At 44.5% G+C, this 20444-nt stretch overlaps 1 protein-coding gene, 1 non-coding gene and 1 pseudogene across 7 annotated transcripts; 1 reads left to right on the top strand and 2 right to left on the bottom strand.

The window, feature by feature from the left end:
* Positions 1 to 2: 2 nt before the first annotated feature.
* Positions 3 to 9424, bottom strand: LOC109905952 (toll-like receptor 6; annotated as a pseudogene).
* On the bottom strand, positions 3779 to 3850 carry trnap-ugg (transfer RNA proline (anticodon UGG)). The gene has a single exon. It is a non-coding gene; the product is annotated as a tRNA-Pro (tRNA).
* A 7154-nt stretch (positions 9425 to 16578) lies between the features above and the next one.
* On the top strand, positions 16579 to 20279 carry LOC109905097 (ubiquitin-conjugating enzyme E2 K-like). Of its 6 annotated transcripts, XR_004203011.1 has the most exons (9): positions 17042 to 17338; positions 17488 to 17565; positions 17768 to 17815; positions 17951 to 18044; positions 18347 to 18405; positions 18523 to 18605; positions 18721 to 18820; positions 19020 to 19148; positions 19360 to 20279. XR_004203011.1 is itself a non-coding variant. In XM_031790026.1 (8 exons), the coding sequence occupies exons 6-8, from the start codon at positions 18731 to 18733 to the stop codon at positions 19432 to 19434; spliced, it is 294 nt and encodes a 97-aa protein (XP_031645886.1). In that variant the 5' UTR covers positions 16908 to 17018; positions 17488 to 17565; positions 17951 to 18044; positions 18347 to 18405; positions 18523 to 18605; positions 18721 to 18730; the 3' UTR covers positions 19435 to 20279. The 6 variants fall into 6 exon arrangements, 4 of the variants coding, with proteins under 4 accessions (XP_020357860.1, XP_031645884.1, XP_031645886.1 ...); XM_031790026.1 differs by lacking the exons at positions 17042 to 17338; positions 17768 to 17815 and adding an exon at positions 16908 to 17018; XR_004203010.1 differs by having other exon boundaries at positions 17037 to 17338; positions 17488 to 17815.
* The last annotated feature ends 165 nt before the right edge of the window (positions 20280 to 20444 follow it).

Raw genomic sequence — 20444 nt, 5'->3', positions numbered from 1 at the left:
CCAGAGGTTGGCCCAGAACAGCCTGTGCTTGCCTCTGTCCTGGGGCCACTCCAGGTAGGTGTGCCTGCACATCATAGCCTTCGTTGGTAGTACTTGGAAGGGATCATGTACTGAGTCAGAGGCTCCAGTAGCACCAGGACATCACTGTCAAACCCACAGGACCGCTGCTGATGGCTGGCAAAGTACAGCTCGTAGTAGCACCACTCGCTCCGGACGAAGTGTCCAGAGAGGATGAACACATCGCCGGCTCTTCTCCACACATTGGATGATGTTCTCCACGATCGTCTTCCCTGGGACGAAGTCCCTCTCATGTCGACAGATGTGGAGCCCCCTTGCCCGGAGTTCTCCAGGTTAGCAAGAGCGGGCCCTTGACCAGTTGTGGAAAAAGGACCCAATTGTCACACTTGAGTTAGTATAGAAAAAAGTATAGATACCTCAATAGAAAGTTTCTCAAATAAAAGTGATAGTCAGCCAGTACAATTCTACTTGAGTAAAAGTCTAAAAGTATTTGGTTTTAAATATACTTAAGTATCAAAAGTAAAAGCATAAATCATTTAAAATTCCCTTTATTTATCAAAACAGATGTATTTGTCACATGCGCCGAATACAACAGACCTTACCATGAAATGCTTACTTACAAGCCCTTAACCAACAATGCAGTTTTAAGAAATATTGAGTTAAGAAAATATTGACTAAATTAACTCAAGTTTTAAAAAGTTACAATAAAATAATAAGGCTACAGTATATACAGGGGGTACCGGTACCGCGTCAGGGGGTACAGGTTAGTCGAGGTAATTGAGGTAATATGTACATGTAGGTAGGAGTAAAGGGGAGAAGCAGACAGTACCATTTTCTAGTTTTGAAGTCAGGGGCACACTCCAACACTCAGACATTATTTACAAAAGATGCATTCGTATTGAGTGAGTCTGTCAGGCAGTAGGGATGACCAGGTGTTCTCTTCATAAGTGCATGAATTTGACAATTTTCCTGGCCTGCTAAGCATTCAAAATGTAACGAGTACTTTCGGGTGTCAGGGAAAATGTATGGAGTAAAATTAAAAGTTGTCAAAAATATAAACATATACCTCAAACTACTTAAGTGGTACTTTAAACTATTTTACACCACTGCCATTGACCCCGTCTGCATTATGCTGGCTGTAGGACATGAAGGAGTGGAACAACACCCCCTCCAGGTCCTGGGGCTGAACCTGCTGGGTCCTGGAATGGTGCTTGGCTTGGGTCCCCTGCCAGATCATACTCAGGTACCACGGAACGTCCAGGTGGTGGCACAGAGTCGCCATAACAATGATAACCGTGACCACTGGGCACCAGATGGCCGTTGCCAGCAGGCCGACATTGCAGGATATCTCCTGGATCTGGAAGCCCTCTGGTGTGTGGAGTTCCTCAGACTTCGGGGTAGCTGCAGTGGTAGGCTCGTGGCCAGTGGAGAAGTTGGATTCCTGTGTGTCCGCTGCCCAGCCCAGTCCCAAAAGTACCCAGATCCCTGAATCCTCTCAGGGAACGGGTGAAGGGGTTTCTGCTGGTGTTTAGAACCCGTAGAACAGGGCAGGCCCCCAGACCGGTCAAAGACGGGGCATGGAGGGAGTTCTCAGTGAGCAGGAGATACTTAAGGTGTGGGAATCCAGCGCACACCCGGAGATTCCTCAGCCTATTGGTACTCAGGTACAGAGCGAGGAGAGAGTCTAGGGCCAGCAGGGCCTCTGGTACATTGGAGATCTGGTTGTTCTGGAGGTCCAGGGTGGGGGTGCTGTTCGGCAAGCAGCTGAATACCAATTGGCTCAGCCCATTGGAGGATAGGTTCAGGTGTACAGCCAGTGGCATTCCTGGCCGCTGTAAACCAACGAGTTGAGGCTGAGGTCCAGGTGACGCAGAGAGCTCATGTGCTGAACACTTGCTCAGGATTTGAAGGTTCTTGAGGTTGTTCCCTCTTAGAACCAGGATGTCCACTTTTTATTCAGGGTTGTACACTCCACAGCGATTTGCAGTTCTACTCTGGAGGACACTGTATCAGTCAGGGTGCAGTCTGAGAAGTCTAGCTGCAGTATCCCGCTGGGCAAACTGGGGCAGGTCATGTGTATGATGGACGTCTCAGTCATCGTTGATGAAGAAATGACAGAGGGCTTCCAGGGAGAAGAAAAAGGTAACCACCCCCTCTCGAATGTGTCTCTTCGTGGGGTGTCACTAAAAGACGGATGTGGATAGCCATGTCTGAAGTGCTCAGGTGGGCGATGGGGGATTGGAACACAGCGTTTACGGTGTTGGTCAAGTGCTCCCAAGTGATGACCATACTGGCTAGGTGAAGATGTGAGGTGTTGTCAGCCCCTCTCCCCTTCAAAAGTTTCACCAGGTAACTGTGGTCGCCCTTCGGGTTCATACCCATCAGCTCGACCTCGTTGGACATGCAGACCTTCTCTGCCTGGATGTCACCCAGGCTGCCACTCTCATAGGCTGTGAAGTTCTCCAGACGAAGGGTCAAAGTTTGCAGGTGTACGTCAGGGATGTTGATGTTTGCTCCGAGCCCCAGACTCTAGCTTTCCCAGGCTGCAGAACTCTGCCCCCAGGTTAATGGTGTGGAACAGGTTAGAGGTCAGATCTAGACCTCTCAGGTTCTGTATGAACAGCAGGTACCGTTGTTCAGTGAGATTCTGGAGACTGTTGTGGGAGAGGTCCAGACTCTCCAGGGTTGGAGTTGGATGGAATGTCTCCGGATCTATCTCCTCCAAGACATTCCAAGACCGGTGAGTGGTCACTTGGAAATTCTCATGGGGGAGTTTTTTTATGTTGTTCTGGGAGAGGTCCGGGGCTTAGGTGGATGACGGTAAGTTTCTGGGGAAGGAGAGGTTTTTGGAAGAGAGGTTGACAATGAGGGTGTATATTTCTGAGGAAGAGAGGGTGCTGTGATGGACTCCCACTAACACAGCCACTGCCCAGATGGTGACGGCGACATTCCTCCTCTATGGAAAGGATCAAGCCGGAAGAGGGAGAGAAAATGTAAAAAGCATTGGTTTTGTAAAAGAGGTTCAGTACACAGTGTGTTTGTGAATCACAATAAAATGCAAAGGCTTTGTTTTAAATATGAATGTCATGCAGTGTCCTTATTCACAAAAAAAGCTTCCTTGTGTTTTTTTTTTAATAGACTTTTGAATAGACTCTTCATCTTTTTTGGTCTATTACACAGTACTTACGGTACACACACACACACACACACATAGAAAGAGGAAAAAAGGAAAGACTGACCTGTCCTATTCACTGTCTTTTCAAGAGGTGTTATTTGTTGTTGAAATGATATTCAGTCAGTCTGTCTCTCTCATTCCTTTCAGCTTTATCTCACTTTTCTCTGCCTTTGCTATTGTGTTGCTTTCACACTCATATTATTTATTACCTTATCAGTCTCATGTTTAACACTTCCTCTCTGGCTTACAGTAAATGTTGAGCAGAGGGAAACAGACACTTGAAACCATGCCATTCAAATGTGCAGGAAACGTGTTCCTCCTTTACACACATATTTCTAATTTCTTCCATTTAATTCACACTGATGGGCAGAGATAGAGTTTGACAGGCAATGAAGATTTTGCCACGTCTGTGGATTTGGCATCGACTAGAGGCTATGATAATATATTACTCAATGTATGGCTTCATTATAAAGACATTAAATAGATTTAACTTATTGATTTTTATTGATAAAAAAGATAAATTAAGAGAACACCTTTTATGAACATGGAGGATATAACGACAAAAACACAAAAGTTTTAAAAATCGGGCTCGTCCGGGATTTGAACCCGGGACCTCTCGCACCCAAAGCGAGAATCATACCCCTAGACCAACGAGCCCTACAGGTTAGGCTAAGGGACCATCTTATAAAACCAACCTATTACGTGTCAACAATGACAGGACAGGGAATGTATGGCCTCATGCCAAGTTAAGTGCACTTTTAAACACTCCCACTTCACTCTGACTTTATAGACGTTAGCTGACAGCTCACGAAAACGATGCATATGCCCAATGGGGTAGAAGGGAGAAGTTTGTTTCTGGATGCCCAGATAGCTACCAACAATGACAAGAAATGTCTATGTGGGTAATCGTAAATGCCTAGTTTCATCTTGGTCTTGACACAATGTCTTTTTTGGACTGATTTCATGTCAATGCTTATATTGCAGAAATTCGCAATATAGAAAACCAACAACTGTAACGATGTATTTGAGAGACAAGTGCTTAGGTGCAAATGTATTTCTGTTTTCAATAAACATTGAAGACAAAATATAGTTTACCTGTTAACAATCTAGGCCAACCACATCTGTTTTGCCCCGTAGTTGCGCATGCGTCGGTTTTGTTGCTAAACAACCAACCCATCTATAGTGTGCTGTTCTCATGGCAGCGTTCACTGGTACACCGCCTTTGAGGCATGGGCATGAACATGCACCTCCGAGAGTGCGCATTCTTGCATATGGGCCTCTGTGGGAGGCCCATATACATACTTTTCCCAACCTACACTGTGAATGTTTAAATGATGTATTCAATATAGACAAGAACAATACAATAATGTGTGTGTTATTAGTTTGAGCAGACTGTGTTTGTCTGTTGTTGTGACTTAGATGAAGATCAGATCTAATTTTATGACCAATTAATGCATAAATCCAGATAATTCCAAAGGGTTCACATACCTTTTTCTTGCCACTGTATATATTTTCATCCCACATTCAGCGGTTGTAACGTTGTCAATGGTAACTGATTGCTTCGGCCTAACTTCCCCTACTCACCATATATCATCACTGATCTCCTGTTTGATAACCTTAGCAAATCATTTTAGACCCTTCCAGGCAATAGTGTGCAACTGCAGCCCGCACTTCAGGGCGTCCCTGCATGTGGGCATTCATGCATCTACAGGAACGCCCCCTCCCCCCCATTGAGTAACCCATTGTTTACTGCATTAACGGTCCCCCTCGAGTACCCAATTGGTTCCATGACCAATTGGTTCCATGACATATGTAAATCATGTCAAAATACGTTCATTACTCACCTAATATGGAGTTTCGCTGAGCAACTATCTTCATTTACTCCAGTTATGGCCGGTATCTACTTTCATAAAAGGTCTACATTTACAAGCAAAAAATCCTATTTGGCAGCTCCAATGTAAATCACTCATATCTGCCAAACACAGCTCGTAAGTCTACAGCAGCTCAATACATTGGAGGCGCTGAAGAGACACTTTTTTCGGTTGCTTGTACATTTTTATTTAGACCTTTTTTGGAAGTACATAGTCTTACCGGTAGTAACAGGACTAAATGAACATAGTTGCTCAGCGAATCTCCATATTTGGTGACTTAACAAACGTATATTGACATTATAACGCTTGCAGAGCTGTCTAATGGGAGTTTGAATCGTTGCTTCCTGGGCGTTAGAGAGGAGACACGTCATACTCATGGTCGACATCTATAACTCACAGACACTGAGGCAGGTCTACATTCGTAGTGAATCACTGCTGATGTCAGGTCGGCTAGAGGTGGAGGACATCCATTTTCCAACTAAATTGACATAACCTCATAATGCCTGTGGCAAATGTCATGATAAGGTGTTTATTTCTTAAAATCAGGCCCAGATTAAGAAATCACATGCCCCATGGTTTTGGATTTTAATATCACGGCATACTGTCATTTTTTGTAAACAAATCCGTGAACCCAGCTGCAATTGGATGTGTGGTAAATGTACTGTTGAATTTAAAGCCCCTTTATAATAAAGCCATAATAACGTCTGTCATGTGACTACAGTTGAGCAGAGGCGTTTTTAGGATTTCCACAAACGGGGAACATTTGTTAGCAGGGTCCCAAAAACAATGTATTTTTAAGAAAGCATTTCATGCAATTCTAGTCATTTACACAGTAAAAGACAGCTTAATATTTTTTAATACCACATGAATGGCCGAATCGAGTGGCCACTCTGAGATTAATCTGGTTTTGAATTTTAACAAACAATTGCCCAGGCCAATAAAGCAACAAACAGATTGTAGAATATTAGGAGGCAATATACATACTGAACAAAAATATAAATGCAACATGCAGCAATTTCAACGATTTTACTGAGTTAAAGTTCACATAAGGAAATCAGTCAATTGAAATGAATTCATTAGGCCCTAATCTATGTATTTCAAATGACTGGGCAGGAGCGCAGCCATGGGTGGGCCTGGGAGGGCAAAGGCCCACCCACTGGGGAGCCAGGCTCAGCCAATCAGAAAGTGTTTTTCCTCACAAAGGGCTTTATTACAGACATAAATATTCCTCAGTTTCATCAGCTGTCTGAGTGGCTGGTCTCAGACAATCCCGCAGGTGAAGAAGCCGGATGTGAAGGTCCTGAGCTGGCGTGGTTACATATGGTCTGCGGTTGTGAGGCCGGTTGGACATATTGACACATTTTCTAAAATTAAGTTGGAGGTGGCTTACGGTATTGAAATTAACATTAAATTATCTGGTAACAGCTCTGGTTGACATTCCTGAAGTCAGCATGTCAATTGCACACTCCCTCAAAACTTGCCACATCTGTGGCATTGTGTTGTGTGACAGAACTGCACATTTTAGAGTGGCCTTCTAAAATGTGCAGTTCTGTCACACAACACAATACCACAGATGTTGCAAGTTTGTCAACCAGAGCTGTTACCAGATAATTTAATGTTAATTTCAATGCCGTAAGCCACCTCCAACTTAATTTGAGAAAATGTGTCAATATTTCCAACCGGCCTCACAACCGCAGAGTGAATTGTTGATATGTTGTAAATGTTTTATTCTGCATTTACTTTAGAAAAATGTGTCAAAAATGTCTTTAGTATTTTACAGATGAAAGTATTTATCCACAATCTGCTCGGAGTAAATCAGGTCCTGGAATGTCTTAACAAAATGAAAGAACAATATTTACACTGACTTAATTCAGTGCCCCGAAAAATGGATTTGCCAGATATGGACATATGCACATATTTAATGACATATCACCTCATTTAAATATTTTAATCCAATACTTTAGAAAAATGTTCATACAAATAAATATTATATTTGTATCTACATTCAACTGGTAAAAGTTGTGATATAATTAAGAGGGAAAAAAAATCCCCTATTAGGGCGTGGTGACTGGCTTTAACTCAACCTTATTTTAGCTATTTCTCAGACGGGTCATTAGGGTTTGAATAGCTGCAAGAACATGCCAATCTGTTCCTTATATCCATTAGGTAGTCATGGTGTTAGTGTTAGTGTAGAGAGAGAGGGAGACTAGAAGATTTAGCAAGAGAAAGTGATTGTGAGATAGAGATGAGATTGAAAGGGAGAGAGAGATCGAAAGAGAGAGTGAAAGAGAGAGAGAGAGAGAGAGAGAGAGAGGGAGGGAGAGTAAATGTAGTCGAGGTGAGGATCAGAGTTCAAGCTAATCATTAATCATCAAACACACATTAATCATCAAATGTGTGTGTGCTGCATGTGTGTTCCTGGCCGTATGAGTCAGTGTTGGGGAGTGTGGTTGTGCATGCCCAATGTACATTATGTGTCAGAGAGAGGGAGGAGGACAGAGTAAAGGAGAGAGAGAGAGGAGGACAGAGTAAAGGAGAGAGAGGGGGAGGAGGACAGAGTAAAGGAGAGAGAGAGAGGAGGACAGAGTAAAGGAGAGAGAGGGGGAGGAGGACAGAGTAAAGGAGAGAGAGGAGGACAGAGTAAAGGAGAGAGAGAGGGAGGAGGACAGAGTAAAGGAGAGAGAGAGAGGAGGACAGAGTAAAGGAGAGAGAGGGGAAGGAGGACAGAGTAAAGGAGGGAGAGAGAGAGAGAGAGAGAGAGAGAGAGAGAGAGAGAGAGAGAGAGAGAGAGAGAGAGGAGGACAGAGTAAAGTAGAGAGAGAGGGAGGAGGACAGAGTAAAGGAGAGAGAGAGAGAGAGAGAGATGAGGACAGAGTAAAGAAGAGAGAGGGAGGAGGACAGAGTAAAGGAGAGAGAGGGAGAGGAGGACAGAGTAAAGGAGAGAGAGAGGGAGGAGGACAGAGTAAAGGAGAGAGAGAGGGAGGAGGACAGAGTAAAGTAGAAAGAGAGGGAGGAGGACAGAGTAAAGGAGAGAGAGAGAGAGAGAGAGAGAGAGAGAGAGAGAGAGAGAGAGAGAGAGAGAGAGAGAGAGATGAGGACAGAGTAAAGTAGAGAGAGAGAGAGGAGGACAGAGTAAAGGAGAGAGAGAGGGAGGAGGACAGAGTAAAGGAGAGCGAGAGAGAGAGAGAGAGAGAGAGAGAGAGAGAGGAGGACAGAGTAAAGTAGAAAGAGAGGGAGGAGGAAAGAGTAAAGGAGAGAGAGAGGGAGGAGGACAGAGTAAAGGAGAGAGAGGGAGAGGAGGACAGAGTAAAGAAGAGAGAGAGAGAGAGGAGGACAGAGTAAAGGAGAGAGAGAGAGATGAGGACAGAGTAAAGTAGAGAGAGAGAGAGAGAGGAGGACAGAGTAAAGGAGAGAGAGGGAGGAGGACAGAGTAAAGGAGAGAGAGGGGGAGTACGACAGAGTAAAGGAGAGAGAGAGAGAGAGAGAGAGAGAGAGAGAGAGAGAGAGAGAGAGAGAGGAGGACAGAGTAAAGTAGAGAGAGAGGGAGGAGGACAGAGTAAAGGAGAGAGAGGGGAGGACAGAGTAAAGGAGAGAGAGAAAGGAGTACAGAGTAAAGGAGAGAGAGAGAGAGAAAGAGAGAGAGAGGAGGACAGAGTAAAGGAGAGAGAGGGGAGGAGGACAGAGTAAAAGAGAGAGAGAGAGAGAGAGAGGAGGACAGAGTAAAGGAGAGAGAGAGGGAGGAGGACAGAGTAAAGGAGAGAGAGAGGGGGAGGAGTAGAGAGTAAAGGGGAGAGAGAGGGAGGAGGACCTAGTAAAGGAGAGAGAGAGGGAGGAGGACCGAGTAAAGGAGAGAGAGAGAGGGAGGATGACAGAGTAAAGGAGGGAGAGAGAGGGAGGTAGAGAGAGAGAGATAGGTAAGTCCAACCAGGTTCGTCGGGCAGATGAATAGTGTACCGCTCCTCTCCTAGGCTCCACATGTTGATGTCTCAGTCTCCTATACTCGTTCGCTTCAATCTCTTCATCTTCTATTCTTCCATCATGGATCCCTCACATTCTTCACATCCAGACCCCTCATACTCACACAAGAACAGTGCCTCAGAATGAGACCAGCTTTTCTTAAAGGATTTTTGAAATCTCTGGAGAGGATCATTCTTCTTACTTTGGCTGCAATATGGTAACATACCATCTCTCCCTCCTCCTGGAAGCGATCGTCTGGGACGGGGCTTTCTGTTCCCTGGGTGAGGGCAGGAGGCAGTGGCAGCAGCCCTCCACCCCAGAGCCTTACAACCAGAGCTGGTCCTTTCTCAATGGGACTTTCCCTCCAGGGATCCTCTGGGGCACTGGGACCTCTGCCTTCCATACCCGAGGGGGCTTCGGACCGGGACAGGCCCCTCAATCTGGGACCACTTCACCCACTCAGGCCCCCCACTGAGGTGTCACAGACACAGGCAGTGACAGTTACACCCACTGGTAGGATGATATTGAGGCACTGGGGTTCATATGGAGGTACTGGATCACCATGCACAACCCATACCTTGGTGGCTGTCCAGGGGTACGGGATGGGACTTCACACGCCTGGAGAGACAGAGGACTACACTTCGTCGTATTCCACAACTTCTTCAGGGTGTCAGTCAGGGTCAAGGTCAGTGTTGTAAAGTACAGTAAAGTAAAGTAAAAATACTTTAAAGTACTACTTAAGTATTTCTTTGTGGTATCTGTACTTTACTATTTATATTTTTGACAACTTTTACTTTGACCTCATTACATTCTGTCACGTCTGCTTCCGCTCTTCCCTTCCCTGGCGCTTGAGGGGGCCAGATTACCCTGCATCACGCACTCCTACCATCCATCATGCACACCTGCCTTCCCTCGTGACTTGCATCAGCGTTATTGGACTCACCTGGACTCCCTTTTCTCCTGTTTATTTCCTCCCCTATATCTGTTCCCTGCTCTGTTCCCTGCTGCTGCATTCTATTGTTTCTGACACTGTTCCTGTCTCTTTTCTGTCCGTTACAATTAAATGTTTTACTCCCCGTACCTGCTTCGGATACAGTCGCTATCTACCTGATGATGAGGTTCATCAACAAGGTGCTGCAAGGTGAGGAGGGAGGAGTGGGTAGAGGAGGGGGCAGGGTTAGGGAAAACAGAGGTCAACAAGAGAGTATATTTGACAGACTGACCCCTTTAATACATTTAACCTCTGCACTGTTGCACTGTTGTGCTATTTCTACCTCTGTGGTAACTGTGTCTCCTCATTTAATTCTCTCTGTGTTTGTCTGTGTCCAGCGATGGTGTTTGACAGTGTTTGGCTACACAGCCTGCTCTCTGGTGGATGGTTTTCAGTCAGGACAACTGGGGTCCCAAAGACCACCGCTCAGTTTTACAGGCAGGTCGTAAAGGACAACGGTTTCCCTGGTGATGAGACCATCAGAGAGGTCAAAGGGTGTTTCCCATGTGACTTCCACTGGGGCGTGGCCGACTCAACCGTACAGGTGAGGGGATGAGAAGAGGACAGGATGCAGAGACGAGAGAGGGAGGAGGAAGGAAAAGGAGATTGTGATTTTATTTAGTAAAACTGCTCTGCTTTTTTAGCTCTCGAACAGAACAATACGCAAGCTAGGTCATTACACACCTTGTAAGAAATAAACACAAACATTTATATTCTTGTTCTCCTTAATTAAAGGTCCATTTCCACCCCTTCTCTCCTCAATTCTTGGACCCCCATCTGTACAGCTGGAACCTGACAGGGGACAGGGCACTGCGTCCTGTCCAAGGGGTCAAGCTCCACACCAGGATGACTACCTGGCCATCCGAGGTCACCTGGGCCTCTGAGTCCACGGGCATCTCACTACCGCTTCGCTCTAAACTGGTCCCTCATCCTGCCCCATGGAGATCTGTTTAATGTGCACACAGAGGCCCTGAGGTAGACGCACACTGTATAGTGCGTATTCAATGTTTAATGCACATGCAAACATACACTAGAATGCAAGCCTACATGGATACACATTGCATTTTAAATCACTTCAAACTCTTTTTAACAGATTCTATCGCTGTCTCCTGACTGAGCTCCGCAAGCAGGGCCTGGAGGCCATGGTCATCCTCTACTACCCCCACGAACAGAGCCCCTTTGCTGGGCTTGCCTGGCCCGGTGCATGGCTCCAGAGGCTGGCTGAACCGGAGCACGGTGGAGGCCTTCCAGAGCTACGCTCTGCTACAGGGCTGGGTCCTGGGTGAGTTATTGGATCACCGTCAATGAGCCCAACAGACTGATGGAGTGGAGAGGAGCAGCATCTGGCAGCCCATAGACTCCTGCTGGCCCACACTAAGGCCTCTCTATGAGAGGGAGCATCTCAGCCAACAGAGGGGACGTGTCCCTGGCCCTGCACGCAGACTGGGTAGAACACGCCAACCCCTTCCTGGAGTCACATGCAACCAACGCTCAGAGATTCCTGTGTTTTTTTTAACCTTTATTTAACCAGGCAAGTCAGTTAAGAACAAATTCTCATTTTCAATTAAAATACAGTAAACTCAGACTTTACTGTATGAGGTACCTTTGAGATCCTAAAGTGAATCCCAGTGAGAACTGTCCCGTTGTACTGAGACAAACATTCTGTGCAGTACTGTAGCCACAATAAAGCCTCAGTTGGTTTAAGGCCCCTACACTTGCTCCAGCTTGTTGTTATTGGTATTGCTTAAAGTGGCTTTTCTGTATGTAGAAATAGTGATTCTGACCTCCCAGTTCTCCCTGTCTTCTCTCCACTCCAGCTCGTAAGTTAGATGGCGTCAACCTAAAGGGCTTCTACATCTGGAAACTGCAGGATCGACACATTCGGCCTCTTCACCTCTTTCCATCACCGGTCACAACCCAAAACCTCCATCGCAGCCTACCGAGGGATCATTGACTGCAGTGGTTTTCCTGGCAGACAACGTCACATCTTCCTGTAGGGTCAGCAACCGCCGGACAGTGTGTTCCATCTGCGCTCGCATCTCAGAGAACAAACCCCTGCTGTTCTTCACTGCATGTCTCCTCATCACGCTAGCTGTGCTAGTGGCAGTCATCATCGTCATCGTCAGGAGGAAGAGGACTAGGAGTAGGGGGTGCCGGTGTGTCCTGTCCCATTGGGGATGAAGTGTCAGCTGTGGGAGAGAGTGGCCCTGCAGCATGTGACAGAAAGGATCCGAGTGGTCAGCTGCTAGGCGTTTGGTCCTGTCGTAATGGTTCTTGGGGACAGGTCTAGGATCCGCTTACCCTCCTGAAATCCAAACCTTGAACTGAGAGTAAAAACACAAAACTGACTGTAGAGCAGTGTCTAGGGGGAAACTTCATTCTAATCCATAAGCCCACTGGGATTGTGCTCAACACAGCGGGATCAGCGAGGACCAAGGGGTCATCTTTACCAATACCAAGTGAATAATAGTCTCTGTCTGAGCCCTAGAGATCCCACATATTGAAAAACAATGTATCTCCAATGAATACAATTGACAGTTTATAGGCTACAAACTATCAGAAATGTATTATGAATCCTCATGCTGCCAAGGCAGCAGCTACTCTTCCTGGGGTCCAGCTAAATTAAGGCAGTTTATACCATTTTAAAAACATTACAATACATTCACAGATTTCACAACACACTATGTGCCCTCAGGCCTCTACTCCACCACTACCACATATTTACAGTACAAAATCCATTTGTGTGTAGTGCGTATGTTATCATGTGTGTGTAGGCATGTGTCTGTGCCTATGTTTGTGTTGCCTCATAGTCCCAGCTGTTCCATGAGGTGTATTTTATATATTTTTTAATCAAATTTTACTGCTTGCGTCAGTTACTTGATGTGGAATAGAGTTCCATGTAGTCATGGCTCTATGTAGTACTGTACGCCTCCCATAGTCTGTTCTGGACTTGGGGACTGTGAAGAGATCTCTGGTGGCATGTCTTGTGGGGTATGCATAGATGTCCGAGCTGTGCTGCAGTAGTTCAAACAGACAACTCGGTGCTTTAAACATGTCAATACCTCTCATAAATACAAGTAGTGATGTAGTCAATCTATCGACCACTTTGAGCAAGGAGAGATTGACATGCATATTATTAATATTAGCTCTCTGTGTACATCCAAGGCCCAGCCGCGCTGCCCTGTTCTGAGGGCCAGCCGTGCTGCCCTGTTCTGAGGGCCAGCCGTGCTGCCCTGTTCTGAGGGCCAGCCGTGCTGCCCTGTTCTGAGGGCCAGCCGCGCTGCCCTGTTCTGAGCCAATCGCAATTTTCCTAAGTCCCTTTTTGTGGCACATGACCACATGACTGAACAGTAGTCCAGGTGCAACAAAACTAGGACCTGCTTTTTTTTTTTGATAGTGTTGTTAAGAAGGTAAAAACTAGGGCCTGCCATGTTGATAGTGTTGTTAAGAAGGTAGAAACTAGGACCTGCCATGTTGATAGTGTTGTTAAGAAGGTAGAAACTAGGACCTGCCATGTTGATAGTGTTGTTAAGAAGGTAGAAACTAGGACCTGCCATGTTGATAGTGTTGTTAAGAAGGTAGAAACTAGGACCTGCCATGTTGATAGTGTTGTTAAGAAGGTAGAAACTAGGACCTGCCATGTTGATAGTGTTGTTAAGAAGGTAGAAACTAGGACCTGCCATGTTGATAGTGTTGTTAAGAAGGTAGAAACTAGGACCTGCCATGTTGATAGTGTTGTTAAGAAGGTAGAAACTAGGACCTGCCATGTTGATAGTGTTGTTAAGAAGGTAGAAACTAGGACCTGCCATGTTGATAGTGTTGTTAAGAAGGTAGAAACTAGGACCTGCCATGTTGATAGTGTTGTTAAGAAGGTAGAAACTAGGACCTGCCATGTTGATAGTGTTGTTAAGAAGGTAGAAACTAGGACCTGCCATGTTGATAGTGTTGTTAAGAAGGTAGAAACTAGGACCTGCCATGTTGATAGTGTTGTTAAGAAGTTGGAAACTAGGACCTGCCATGTTGATAGTGTTGTTAAGAAGGTAGAAACTAGGACCTGCCATGTTGATAGTGTTGTTAAGAAGGTAGAAACTAGGACCTGCCATGTTGATAGTGTTGTTAAGAAGTTAGAAACTAGGACCTGCCATGTTGATAGTGTTGTTAAGAAGGTAGAAACTACGACCTGCCATGTTGATAGTGTTGTTAAGAAGGTAGAAACTAGGACCTGCCATGTTGATAGTGTTGTTAAGAAGGTAGAAACTAGGACCTGCCATGTTGATAGTGTTGTTAAGAAGGTAGAAACTAGGACCTGCCATGTTGATAGTGTTGTTAAGAAGGTAGAAACTAGGACCTGCCATGTTGATAGTGTTGTTAAGAAGGTAGAAACTAGGACCTGCCATGTTGATAGTGTTGTTAAGAAGGTAGAAACTAGGACCTGCCATGTTGATAGTGTTGTTAAGAAGGTAGAAACTAGGACCTGCCATGTTGATAGTGTTGTTAAGAAGGTAGAAACTAGGACCTGCCATGTTGATAGTGTTGTTAAGAAGGTAGAAACTAGGACCTGCCATGTTGATAGTGTTGTTAAGAAGGTAGAAACTAGGACCTGCCATGTTGATAGTGTTGTTAAGAAGGTAGAAACTAGGACCTGCCATGTTGATAGTGTTGTTAAGAAGGTAGAAACTAGGACCTGCCATGTTGATAGTGTTGTTAAGAAGGTAGAAACTAGGACCTGCCATGTTGATAGTGTTGTTAAGAAGGTAGAAACTAGGACCTGCCATGTTGATAGTGTTGTTAAGAAGGTAGAAACTAGGACCTGCCATGTTGATAGTGTTGTTAAGAAGGTAGAAACTAGGACCTGCCATGTTGATAGTGTTGTTAAGAAGGTAGAAACTAGGACCTGCCATGTTGATAGTGTTGTTAAGAAGGTAGAAACTAGGACCTGCCATGTTGATAGTGTTGTTAAGAAGGTAGAAACTAGGACCTGCCATGTTGATAGTGTTGTTAAGAAGGTAGAAACTAGGACCTGCCATGTTGATAGTGTTGTTAAGAAGGTAGAGCAGTGCTTTATTATTATTATTATGGACTTTTTTATTGTCCCCATCTTAGCCACTGTTGTATCACTATATTTTGACCATGACAGTTTACAATCCAGGGTTACTCCATGCAGTTCGGTCACCTGATTTGTCCCAAATACAATGATTTTAGTTTTAGAAATATTTATGACTAACTTATTGCTTGCCACCCACTCTGAAACTAACTGCACCTCTTTGTTAAGCAGTCATTTCGGTCGCTGTAGTAGCTGACATGTATAGTGTTGAGTCATCCGCATACATAGACACTCTGGCTTTACTCAAAGCCAGTGGCAGGTCATTAGTAAAGATTGAAAAAAGTAAGGGGCCTAGACTGATCGTGTATCGTGTAGGCCAACAATAGACTGCCCTGTATGACTTGTTAGTGTGTATCACTCGGTGTCCTGATCTCATGTCTTGGAGACTTGTAATCATAGGGAGTTCACAGGGCATCTGGACTGATGGCAGAATTATTTTTCTCCCTTGGCTCCAGAGCCATGTTATCTATGGATGGCCAACTCAAGCACTTGTTTAGTTCGACTAATTTATTGCAGGGGTAAAGATGATGTGTGATGTCATTGTAAAAACATAATATGTTATTCTGTAAATTAAACTATAATTTGCTATATATGAAATTCAATAAAATACAACTGTATGTTGCAGCTTTCCCTTTTTCAAATTGATGTTATCTGTTGTAGAAGCTTTGATTGTGCCAGAACTGTTGCTGTGCGCGCACTGATTCTTTGAGACACTGCTGCTCCCTAGTGGGGGTCTTATGTCCCAACGCTAGTTCAAGGCCCTTGGCGAGAATACAGAGAGAAAGAGCTGACCATGATACACAGGCTGAGAAAGGTAGAAAATAGTCAGAGACAGAGTACAGGATGCATTAATACCATAGTCTACCACAGAGTTTGATTCTGATTTTGGTATGTAAATGAACTGACATACAGATAGATAGTTAAGTCATCTTGAGCTGTCATTTGTAGCGATATGGCATCTCCACATGAAAGCAGTTTTTCTAGTTTGTGACAGTCAAAGACCACTAATACAAATGAAAGGCTTTGTTTGTTGTGATAGATTGATAGAATCATTTTGGACGTTTGTTCTCGTCCTATGCTTATCGCTTCCTCATCAGCATTCTAGATCCAACAAGGGCGTATGAAGCAGTGAACCATATATACGTATATACTGCTAAATTGAGTTGTCCCCGATACATCTTTTTCTATAGGCAGATTCTGAATGTTGCCTCATTGTTGCATCATTGAGGTCCAGATAGGTAACAATAAATATAATCTTAAATGTACAGTGTAATTATTTATATATTAAATTATACTTTGGACAATATAATCAAGCATATATAAGCAATTCTAGGCCTGTTTTTCATTGTCCACTCATACAATAAATAGGTGTACCAGTTATTGCAGACAAGAGTCTCTGGAATGTAATGACAAGGAGGGAACTAATGACAAGTAAACGTACAGCAAAGCAATGCTGTCGAAATCACATGATCCGCTTTTCAGCTTGCATGCAGTTGGTATTAAAATGTTTCCAGCATCACAAACTGTCAACTGCGTACATTGTGACAATTCTTCCAGAAAATACACATGTCCCTCGGATCTTTAGTAACTAGCTAGCGATATATTTTATGACATCGTGGCTCAGTCACGTTTGCGCAGAACTTAGCATTTAGTGGTAACTAGCTGTACCCTTGCAACTGTTATTGTTACTTGGATCCAAAAGTGACAGGCAGAAAGAACGAAAGTGCGAGGGGGACTGCGAATTAGCTGGGTTAGCTAGCTACTAGTAGGGCTGAAGCCAAGCGAGGCCTGACTGAGCGAGAGGATCGTGTTCCCTTCCGACAGAAACACGGCGAAATCATGGCCAACATCGCGGTTCAAAGGATAAAACGGGAATTTAAAGAGGTTCTCAAAAGCGAGGAGGTGGGCTTATTATTTTCAATCGACCGTGAACGATACGCTAAATATCTAGCTAGTTAGCAAGCTAACTGAGTTGGTGTCTAACACGATTGCCTGTTGTTGAAAATGAGTGTTTTATTATATGCTAGCTAGCTACTGAGGTTACTTAGCCAGATGTTAACAAAGGTGAAGGACAAGGCGCTAACTACCCTGTTTGCAAACGGAGGCCAAGGAAGGAACGCGTGACTGGATTGTTCGCAACGTTGGTGAACGTTATGCTGCTAACTTAACTAGCCTACAGGAAATTCCCTGCCTTGATGCTAACGTTAGCGTTTCCAGCGAAGGTAGCTAGCTAAGCATTGAAAAAAGTCACGCTGTTTTAATATGAGGCTTAATTAACCTTTCTAACGTCAGACGATGGGTGGTAGCTAACTAGTCAACTAAGAAGTATGATATTTGCCACCCACAGTTAACGCTGTGTTTTTACTACCAGGGTGTCAACTTCTGCCGCATTGGCAGATTTGGGTTCGAAAGCTAGCGTGACATTTTCTACCTTCTTGTCCTGTTGCAGGTGATTATGACATGCTTCATGCCATGCATTGAAAGTTAAAGGTATTGAGCAACATAAGTGTCATGTCATGGTAGTATTTTAATTGTGAATGGAGTTAACGTTAGCCAACTAGTTTTGCATATCCCGTAAGAATCTGTAGCACAACTTGGACCTGACAAAGTTCTCATACTGTTGCTTCTTATCAAATGATATCATATTCAAGTGGAAGGAGACAGGTCATGTGAACGTATTAGCTGTCACCGATCGTTCTGTGAGTATGTCTGTTGAGAGGAAGTTGGGTAGAGATGAGGTACCCTCTTATGGCTACCCCTCCTTTCCTTACACCCCAGCACATGCTCTGTGACAGAACCAACTGATGACCTCTGCTTCTCTCCTTCTCTGACAGACGAGTAGAAACCAGATAAAGGTGGACCTAGTGGATGAGAACTTCACAGAGCTGAAGGGGGAGATTGCAGGGCCACCTGACACGCCGTATGAAGGTGAGAGGCCGGGGTTTACTGACTTGGGACTGTGGACACACCTAACTGGTTTACCTGGGACACGCCTACCTGTGTTTAGTTGAGGGCTGAGGCAGACTTACTTAGCTTACCTGAGTCAAACTCTAGTCTGTCTACTGCGCAACAATAGGATTCAAAGCATTTTTCCATCAAGGGAGCTAGGCTTGTGTCATGCAAAAGGTTACAGAAGGTTTGAGCAGTCGCTTGATCCCATATTTTAGTCAGTACTTGTGCATATGTTGGCGTTCTTGCTGTCATAACTATTTGCTTTCTGTATTTTTCAGGTGGCAGATATCAACTAGAAATTAAAATTCCAGAAACATATCCCTTCAATCCACCAAAGGTATGTATACAAAATAACATTCTAATGTTTATTGTTCAGTTGTGAATTTTGTCAACATCGACCTGTGCCAGGGAGAAGTCCTTTGCTAATTCACTTGCTTGTTTATGTGCTTCCCAGGTGCGATTTATCACAAAGATCTGGCATCCCAACATCAGCTCAGTCACAGGTGCTATATGTCTGGACATCCTCAAAGACCAGTGGTAAGTCACTCTGTTCCAATACTCTTTAAAAAAATAAAAAATAATTGTCATGTCTTAGTTACGGATGATCCCAGTTCTTAGTACTCTAATACCATCTCCTCTGTGTGTCTGACAGGGCGGCAGCTATGACGCTGAGGACAGTGCTGTTGTCACTACAGGCCTTACTGGCAGCTGCAGAGCCAGATGACCCACAGGACGCTGTGGTGGCCAATCAGGTGAGAGGAACACTGGGTGTCTGTGTGTGAGAGAGGGAGAGTATGCATAATAAGTATGCCTCTAATTTGTTTGTAGATTTTGCCATTTGTTCGTTGAGTAAATGTGATTTACTAAATTGTCACCTAGTGAGGTTTCTATGCTGCTGCCTGCTCGGTATTGTGATCTTTATTTATTTATCTTTTTTGCCCCCCCCCCCAGTATAAGCAGAACCCAGAGATGTTCAAACAGACGGCCAGACTCTGGTCTCATGTGTATGCTGGCGCCCCCTCCTCCAGCCCAGAGTACACACGCAAAATAGACAAACTCTGTGCCATGGGCTTTGACAAAGTGAGTGACCAACCCCTTATTACTGTCTCATACCTTCATAAGTCATTTATGCTTTATTATGGTATTACAAGAACACTGTTGATAGGTGATGTTCTTTGATCCCATTTGAATATGGTTCACCAATGGATCTCAGTTTTGTGTTTTGAATACTGTAGCACAGTTCTGACAGTGTTCTAAACTTCTTACACTCCTGTTTGTCCCGTCTCCACAGAATGCAGTAATAGTGGCGTTGTCGTCGAAATCCTGGGATGTGGAGACCGCAACAGAGCTACTGCTCAGTAACTGAGTCTCAATGCCCCCCCATCTGACCCCTCTCCTTCAGTCTCCCTCCATCTGAAGCCCTTTTCTCTGCTGTCCCTCTGGCCCCTCACCCCTCTTATCTACCTGTTGGTAACCCCCTTTCAACCTCCTGGCATTTCTCCCATTGTCAACATCTCTGTACCACTCTCCTCCATCTTCCTTGCCATCTTCATGTTGGCACTGTTCCCTGCCATCATTTCACATACCTCAATCAAATGACTCCTTCCCTTAGGCCATGTGCCATTCCTCTCCCTCTCTACTCATGCTATTCATGACCATTACCATCCCAACTCCTTCAGTCGCTGGCTTTGTCTCAACATTCTCCACCGGCGTCCTATGACGTATACAATCCTTTTACATCAGTTATGACCTTGAAGAAAGTAAGCTGAGAAATCTCCACCATTTTGGCACTTACCACATCACTGATGTTTCCTAGCACTTGCAGTATCCACATGATGTGTCAACTGGCTCAGTCTTACCATCCTAAACTCTCCATCCCATCAGCAGGGAGCCCCACCCCTCTCAACCCTGTCATGACTATCATCATCACTCTTTCTTCTTCCCCCTTTTTTTATCTGGTTCTGGCCTCCTACAGGAAGACGATTAGATTCCCGTTTTTAAAAAGAGAAAGAAAACAGAAACGCTCAGCGCACTGTTTACCGATAACGCTACTCAAGCAAATTTAAGACTGGGAGTTTAAAAAATATTAAGTGGTTTGAAAGATATCGCTTCCACTGAACAACGCCAACAGAGGTTTAAAAAAAACAACCAAAAAAAACCTGTCAAAAGAATTCATCTGTAAATAAAGCTATTAAAGTCTGTGTAAATTAATCCAAAATGTGTGGTGATGTTTTATTTGCTCTTTAGAAATTCATTATATTGCCAAATTACTTTGAGTATTGTGTGTTTGCATTTGTGTGTGCGATTAGTAGTCTTCCCTCCCTGTATGTGTACAAAAATCTAGGGTGAGAAGCTAAATTTATAATGCTGGAAGAA

This window comes from Oncorhynchus kisutch, linkage group LG15 (assembly GCF_002021735.2).
Source record: "Oncorhynchus kisutch isolate 150728-3 linkage group LG15, Okis_V2, whole genome shotgun sequence".
Taxonomy (NCBI): domain Eukaryota; kingdom Metazoa; phylum Chordata; class Actinopteri; order Salmoniformes; family Salmonidae; genus Oncorhynchus; species Oncorhynchus kisutch.
The sequence above is the reverse complement of the archived record's forward strand: the minus strand, read 5'-3'. Positions and strand labels throughout refer to the sequence as shown.

Bases quoted from the DNA above. Each gene is read 5' to 3' on its own strand.
- LOC109905097 (XM_020502271.2), top strand. From the start codon at position 16,956: ATGGCCAACATCGCGGTTCAAAGGATAAAACGGGAATTTAAAGAGGTT. The intron at 17,019-17,950 runs GTGGGCTTATTA...CTTCTCTGACAG, and splicing joins AGGTTCTCAAAAGCGAGGAG to ACGAGTAGAAACCAGATAAA. The intron at 19,149-19,359 runs GTGAGTGACCAA...CCGTCTCCACAG, and splicing joins GTGCCATGGGCTTTGACAAA to AATGCAGTAATAGTGGCGTT.